Source organism: Rousettus aegyptiacus, unplaced genomic scaffold, assembly GCF_014176215.1.
Source record: "Rousettus aegyptiacus isolate mRouAeg1 unplaced genomic scaffold, mRouAeg1.p scaffold_m13_p_8, whole genome shotgun sequence".
Lineage (NCBI taxonomy): Eukaryota > Metazoa > Chordata > Mammalia > Chiroptera > Pteropodidae > Rousettus > Rousettus aegyptiacus.
Window position 1 is genome coordinate 26,141,808 of NW_023416311.1, and position 7,832 is coordinate 26,149,639.

At 43.9% G+C, this 7,832-nt stretch overlaps 1 protein-coding gene across 11 annotated transcripts in view; it reads right to left on the minus strand.

Annotated features, from left to right (window-relative positions):
• GTF2I (general transcription factor IIi) overlaps positions 1–6,961 on the minus strand; it is a 92,945-nt gene extending 85,984 nt beyond the window's left edge. For 5 of the 11 annotated variants that reach the window (XM_016153213.2, XM_016153215.2, XM_016153212.2 and 2 more), the window contains exons 1-2: positions 6,596–6,960; positions 4,627–5,761 (exon numbers count right to left, since the gene is read on the minus strand). In XM_016153213.2, the coding sequence (XP_016008699.1) occupies positions 4,627–5,179 (553 nt within the window). In that variant the 5' untranslated portion in view covers positions 5,180–5,761; positions 6,596–6,960. Of the gene's footprint in view, positions 1–4,626; positions 5,762–6,595 lie in introns of all 11 variants that reach the window. The other 6 variants (XM_016153220.2, XM_016153219.2, XM_016153217.2 and 3 more) reach the window with 4 other exon arrangements.
• Positions 6,962–7,832: the final 871 nt, after the last annotated feature.

Consider the following 7,832-nt stretch of genomic DNA (forward strand, 5'->3'; position numbering starts at 1 on the left):
TGAACCTTGGAAACAATATACTAAGTGCAATAAGCCAGACACAAAATGACAAATACTGCATGATTCCATTTGTATGAAATATCTAAAATAGGCAAATTCATAGAGAAGGAAAGTAGATTAGAGGTTGGTTACCAGGGACTAGGGGGAGGGAGGAATGGAGTTATCTCTTAGCAGGTACAGAGTTTCTATTTGGGCTGATGACATTTTAGAAGTAGTAGTGATGGTTTTAACAACACTGAATGCAATTAATGTCACTTAATTAAAAATGCTTAAAATGGCAAATAAAAAAATAATAAAAGGAAGAAACTGAGCTAATGGATCTCCTTTCACTCCTTTAGCCAATTTTAAATTAATTCTAGTACTAGAGCCAGTTTCTCTGGTTTTTTCCTCATGTATAAAGTGGAGTATAATATATGCTGTCATCCTTTCTCAAATTATCATTTTACAACTAAAATAATGTAACCTAAGTGTTTTAAAGTCTGAGGCTAAGACCATTTATTAATTTTATTTCGGTTCCAACACTTAATTTTCTTTAAATCAATTTTGGTATGAAAACCCAATCTAGACAAGTCTATTCACATTTATGTTGTAGTCAACAGTAAGAGCTTTATTAACAAATTCTTTATAACAATGCAGGAGCGAAGTTTTCTAAGCTTTCATCAAACTGTCAATTTCTAGTCAAAACATTTGAATGGGACCTAGCCAAAATAAGATAGCTAAGCCTCTATCCCCTTTAATTATCCTATAAAAGCAAAGAAATTGCAACTACCCTTCAACTCCTTTACTAGTTTCTGTCTCAAATATTTCAACATCTTCAACAGGGAAAGAAGGCAGTACCTCTAAGACTTAGAATAGAGATAGAAAATAGGTGAATTTATCTGTTGAGTAACCAATCCCAGAGACTATTTCAATTATAAATTCACTATCTGCAAGGTAAACAGACTCCATAATACATTACACATATACATTAGAAATATATAGGTTCTGCCTGTTAGTCATGGCTCATTTTAATCAGATACCCTAAAAAGGACCAAACTCTTCACTACTCTCTGCTTCTACAATTATACTATATTATAGTTATATACATTACTTTTTAAGGGAAGTGGGGGGAACATTTCCCTTACCATACTACAAAAGCAAAAACAATGTATTAAAAGGGGAAAAATCTCAGAAAAAACAAGTCCTTGCCTTCATAGACTTCATATTCTCTAGTTTCTGGAGATTAACCTTGTAGAATTAGTAGTAAAAATTTTATTTCTTTAGAAAATTCAATTTCTCGGTGGTGACTCCATAGTGTAGTGGTTAGCCTGTTTTATACACAGAAGGTACTGGGTTTGCGCCCCAGGTAGAGCCACGGACTACACCCTGGGTGCGTCAAGCCCCAGGTACACCAGGCCCTGGGTGCACGCTGTGAGCATGTGGGAGGAGACGCCCCACCTTCAGAGATCCAGTTCTCAGGGGGAAACTGGCAACATCCATAAGTCGGGGGGGGGGGGGGCGGTAATTAAGAGGGTTGGGGGAGATTCAATCTCTCAACTTATGGCTAATATTTATTGACTGTTTACTGTACACCTGATACCACGTTAAGCATTTTTAACTCATTCTAGCTTCACAATAAGCCTATAAGAGAAACAGGTTCTATTATCATCATCCCACTTTTTTTAAAATAGAGAAACTGAGATACAGAGATGTGAAGTAAAATGCCCAAGGTAACACAACCAGGAAGTGGCAAGGACCAGGATTTGAATCTAGGCAGTCTAATTTCAGAATCTGTGTCTATACCCACAAAATGATATTCCCTCCCTCAATTATAAATTCATTTTGCTTCTTTTGCTTCTCAAGTTACATTTTTAAAATAATCCAATTCTTTAAAATCCTATATAACACTTAACCAAAGCACAACCAGCTCCTCCATCAACTGACAATCCATGACTATATCGAACTTTCCTCTTACTTTCCCACTAGGCCAAAATGGGAAATAGCAAAGTAGTAGTGTCAGAAACATGCATGGAATACTAAAAGGATTGTAGAAACAAAGAGAAAAAAGTAAAAACAAAAACAAGGAAAACTGCACTAATGAGAATTCCAGTAAAAGACAAGAGAGAAGAAAAAAGGTAAAGGCAGAAAGAAGAAAAGGATGGAGAAAAACATCAAGATAATACCCTCAGCACTTCTGATTTATCCACATAATTTTTCCAGTATACATACATCCTCTAAAATACTAATTCTTAATTTTATTCCACCAAAGTATAGCCTCAACTATACTTTGGTTAATCGAGTAATATTCTTCATATTGCTATGCTGGCATTTTAAGCCCATTGATTACAATGAATATCACAACACTCTACAATCACAATGAAATGATTAACTGCATTTCCTACTTTCTTTCAGTTAGTAATAACCATAGCCCAAATAAATGCATTTTTGAAGAAAAATACTATGAATGACATTTACTAGACTGCCATTAATTCTTAGCAATTATCTCACAGGTAAATTGCCTCTAATGCAGTTCTAAAAAATAAAATATTCTCAGACTATTCTCAAACAACTTTAAAAAATGCTTTCCCCTAGATATACATAAAAATCACTAGATCAGCATCTGTTTAACCCAAAAGTTAAAACAATTTCATGTTAATTATAACCACAACTGTTAAGAGGACTGAAATTTAAAAACTCATTTTCAATAAAGAATGAAATAATGGTAGAACTGAATGAGGTGGAATAAAATGAAAATAGGCCAGTCACCAATAATAAAAGAAAAGGTTAAATGTTTAGTAATTTTTCGGTGTTTTATTTACTGCTCCTGTAGATAATATCAACTGGGATTAGGGACCTTGTCTTTTATATTTTATGTTTTGGAATATACCACCAATCTATGGATCATCAAAAATGACAGAACATAACTGTAAACTAATCCTATTCCTCCTACCTAATGTGATATTACTTTATCAACAATACTTGCGCCCCAAAAACCTTAAAGCCTACACTTTAATGACAAAGTCCCTGCAGTCATAGTCTTAAGAGTAAAACAAATCCTTGGAGGTGCAGGGACAGAACTCTGGTTGTTCAGCCCTGGCTGCTCAGCCAACCCCACCCCGCCCAACCTATCTCAGTGCTGCGCTCAGGCCTATCACCTCACCCCGTCTATATTCAGAGGTGGTGATGGGATGCTTTAAGCATCTCAGGAAGGAGATAAATTCCTGTGCCACGAATAAATTAAAAAATGAATGATGGTGGGAAAAAGACCGAAATTATTAGATTTGTAATTTTATTCATACTTAAATACCCATAGCCTTTTTAAACTGGACTTTTTAAACTTTTAATTTTGTAATCATGACTAATAAAACTTAACTCTCAGTTTTCTAAGCAATCTACAGTAAACAGTTTAAGCTATTTTTGGTTAAGATCTAGTTTTATAGTAATAAAGAGCAAACATCTACAATAAATTCTCCTCACTTAAAACTTAATTTGGACTTGGTTCCATAGTGTAGTGGTTAGCACGTCTGCTTTACAAGTAGAAGGTTTTGGGTTCACACCCCAGTGGAGCCATGGTCCATGGTCTGTGGCCATGCCACCCTGAACAAGCCCCAATGTCTGATCTTGGAAGCTAAGCAGGATTGGGCCTGGTTAGTACTTGGATGAGAGAGCACCTAGGAAGACCAGGTGCTGTAGGCATAAATAATAATAAGTTTTAAAAAGAAAAAAACTTAATTTGCACCATGGTGAATGGTTCTCAAGCTTCGGTGCCACCAGAAAACTAGTTAGTAATATAAACATGGCCCCCTTTCTTCTCCCTAGACCTACAGAATCAAAGGTCTGGGGTGGGACTTAGTGATTCTGTTTTAACAAGCCCTCCAGAAGATGCCGATGCTTACTGCTGGAGTTAAAGAACCACCAGCTTAGGGGTTAAGAGTCACGTTGCCTATATTCAAATCTTGAAGTCAAGGTTTACTTGGTTGGTAGTCAAGAGTACATTTCATTACCCAGATTCTCTAGGCTTGTTCCTCATCTTTAAAATAGAATTATCGGATTATTTTGAAGATTAAAAAAAAAAATGTTAAAGGCTTAAGAGCGATGTCAGGCACATAGGAAATATTCAAACGTTAGCTGTTATTACTATGTGCAAAGCACTTTGACAGCTGTAGACTGTAAGAAGGAGAGAGACTAAGGCAGAAAAGGTTTAATCCCTACCAAACCAGGAGTTTAATACCTAGTGACTAGCCCAGACACATGTACACAAGGCAGAACCAAACACACGCCAAGAGGAAATAAAGATGCCCTCCCAAGAGGAACAAACAAGTTAGGATAACATAAGAAGAAACAGCAAATTCTGACCAAACAATATAATGGAAGGCTTTAAAAAAAAAGTGACTGCATGTAAGAAAAAGTTCCACAGCCCGAAAAGAAGGTCACTCCAGCCTACAGTTATAAGCCAAGATGCCAAGAAGCAAGCCAAAGGAAAGCACAAGGCAGTAGATCACAGTAGCTTAAGAATGGACGAAGCAAAAATATGTATAGTAGTCCCCCCTTATCCAAAGGAGCTATGTTCCAAGACCCCCACTGGATGCCTGAAACCTCGGATAATACTGAACCTTAAATATACTGTTTTTGCCTATACATACATACCTTCCTCCTTAATCAACTTCTTCAACTCTGCCGGAAATGTGGCAGTAGCTTCTTCATCAGCAGATGCAGCCTCTGCAGTAATTTTTATGTTTCTCAGTCCAAACCTATTCCTGAATCTGTGTAACCATCCCTTACTTGCAGTAAATGGCTTGGTGTCATTCCTTTCAGAAGATCCCTTGAAGTCTTCATATAGGCTCAATGCTTTCTGGCGCAACATGCTGCCGTCAACCGGAACGCATTTTCTGTTCATGTCTTCCACCCACAAACTTAATGCCTTTTCCATCTTAACTAAGCGCTTATTACGCACTGTGGCCGTAACTTTTGCAGTTTGAGGTGCCACAGCAAAACTAGCACGAATTTCTTTTTCCTTCTTCACAATTTCACGAATAGAAGATTCATTCTTACTGTAGATCTTGGCAACCTCAGCATAGGATTTTTTTTCTCTCCTTATTAAGTCAAGAATTTTCACCTTTTCACTTAAAGGAAGCACTTTACGGCTTCTCTTAGTCATATTCGAATTGCCAGCATCACTACTCTTGCTCTTTGGGGCCATTATTAAGGAAAATAAGTGTTACTTGAACACAGGCACTGCAATACGAAACCGAGATGGCTACTTAGTGACGAGCATATACAGCGTGGATACGCTGGACAAAGAGATGATTCACGTCCCAGGCAGGACAGAGCAGGACCTCATCGCGCTACTGAGAACGGCGCGAGAAATTTAAAACTTATGAATTGTTTCTTTCTGGAATTTTCAGTTTAAAATTTTCTGACCTCAACTATAACTGCAGGAAGTGAAACCGCGGATAAGGGGGGGAGGGGAGTCTACTGTATCAGGATATAAAATCAGTCATCCCAAAACACAGGCCTTAGCCCAGGGATAAATACCCTGCCACCTCAGTACACACTAATGTACATTACCATTTGCCAACTAACTTCCCCTTTTGTTTTGTCAACACCCAAAGACTACTCTCAGGCACTGTGGCCTATCAAGCCATTGTCTGCAGCAAAGTTGAATGCAGAGAGGGTGAGAAGTCTGCACAGGGGCCCCGCATTCGCAGAAGTGAGCACTACTTGAACAGGACCCGACATCATCTGAACACTCCCAGCCGCAACTTAGCGCAAAACCATAACACTAAAAAAAAAACAAAACAAAACAAAAAAAACCTCGCTTTAATAAAGGCAAAACTTGAATAAGCAAAAGCGGAGGGAGACGAGGAATGGGAAAGAAAAGTTTTTTGTCTCCTCTCCTTCCTCCCCTGAAATCCCGTCTGGGTGCTGGCCCAACCTAGACGGCTTATTTTCGCAGCCTAAAGGCTGAGGTTTTCCTTCCGGTCATTGTGTTTACTTCCCCCCAAGAACAGGCCCAGCGGGTAAGGCGCGCCCGCCGGGCCGGGACAAAGCCCTCTCCGGGCTCCACCTGGGTGCAGGCAGAGACGGGCAGGGGTGGGGACTGGGAGGGGCCGCGCTCCCCCGCCTGCTGGCCGCAGTTACCAGGCAGCGCAGCACCGCCCCTGCCGCCCGCCGACCAATCCTGAGCGTCGGCTGCCAGGGCGCACGAGCCCCAGAGACACCAGGCTGAAGCGCGACCCCACCGCTCGAGCCTGGCACCGCGCGCGCACCCGCACCACCCGAGGCAGCCAATCAGCGGCCGGGCATGCGCAGCCGCAGCCTCGCTCGCGCGCGGACCTCACGCGGAGACCCCCCCAACGAGGCGCCGGCGCGCGCACCCCTCCCCCATGCGTAGCCAGGCGCGCGCGTGCAACTGTCGTCCCCCGCGACCGCGTCTGCTCCTGCCCCACCCCCAACGCCGGCAGCCCGAGGTGGGGGGGGCTGGGTACCCCAACACGGCTGCCGACAGTCCCCAGACTCCTGCCCCTGCAGACCCCGCAGGAGGAGTCTCAAATAAAGGCCCTACTGGCGATGGCAACTGGGGTGGGGGACGGGGGATGAGGCGACAGGGACTCACCCGAGTGCAGCCGCCTCCAGGCAGCGCTGGGGTCGGGGTGCCGAAGGGAAGCGAGTGTGGGCTGTGCGCGAGCTGCGGCCGCGGTGGAGCAGCCTCGGGGATGAGGCGAGCTGGCTAGCGGACAGGAGGTGAGAGGGCGAGGGGCCCGTGCGTCTCAACCGAGCTCCTGTCACCGCCGCATGGCCGCCCTAGCAGGGCCTCGCTTAGCGTCTAGATCCAATCAGAAGGGACCGTGAGAGAGGCCCGGGCAACCGCGGCAGGCGGGCGGCCACGGCTAAAGAGCGCGTGCGGAGAAACGGGGGGGCGACCGGTGGCCCCTTTTCTCTGCTCACCGAGCTTCTCTCTCACCCTCTTTTTTTTTTTTTTTTTTTTGTTCCTCGAAGGCGCGCTGCGCGTGCGCACTAGCAGCACCGCCCAGCGGGAGTTGTAGTTTCCTATTCGTCCCCATCAACGCAATGGCGGGGGCGATGGACTACGACTCCCAGGAAGCGTCGCGCGGGCGAACCCCGAGGCCGGGGACGCGGAGAGTGCGGCGCCCGGCCCTCTCCGGCAAGGACTGTCAATGGAGGCGCGGGTGGTGGGATCGAGAACATGGCTGCACCTGGGGCCTGCGCGGCCGCTCGGGTGGGGGAGGGGAGCCAGGGCTCAGGGGCGAAAATCTAGGCTGGTGGTAGTTCCAGCATGCTCCCTGCGGCACTCCAGCCGGCCTCAGCCGCCGTCCAAGATTCGCACTTACTCTTGCACCCGAGATTCTCTGCAAATTGGGAAGCTGGAACACGGGAAAGTCCGGGGAGCCTCAGGCTGGCCTGCCGGTCTCCGTGCTCCGCCAGGAGAATTCCTCTGCCCTGCATCACCCTTTGGGACACAAAGAACTATTCGTTTTGAAAGCTTAGCTCAAGAGAGAATGTTGTTCCAACTTTGGACGGGCAAGGGGAAGGGACACTTCGGTTTTTATTTACCTCCCCAAAGGCTTTGCTCAAGCTCTCTCACTCGACATTTAAAAAGAAAGTTGAGGAAAAGCCATAGAATGAGAGCAGAAAACCTAATTTGTAGCTCGTTTTATTCTATCGACCGCTGAGCAATTTTACTCAAACCCATCCCCCCAGGTTATTTTTTGCTTCTCAACTTTCATTAGCTCTTGAATTTTGAAAATGGTGAGACATTTCTGTTCACTTAAACTCAAAAGTTTAAAAAACTCGAGCCCAGAGATTTCAGATGTGTATTTTGTAATTTTTTC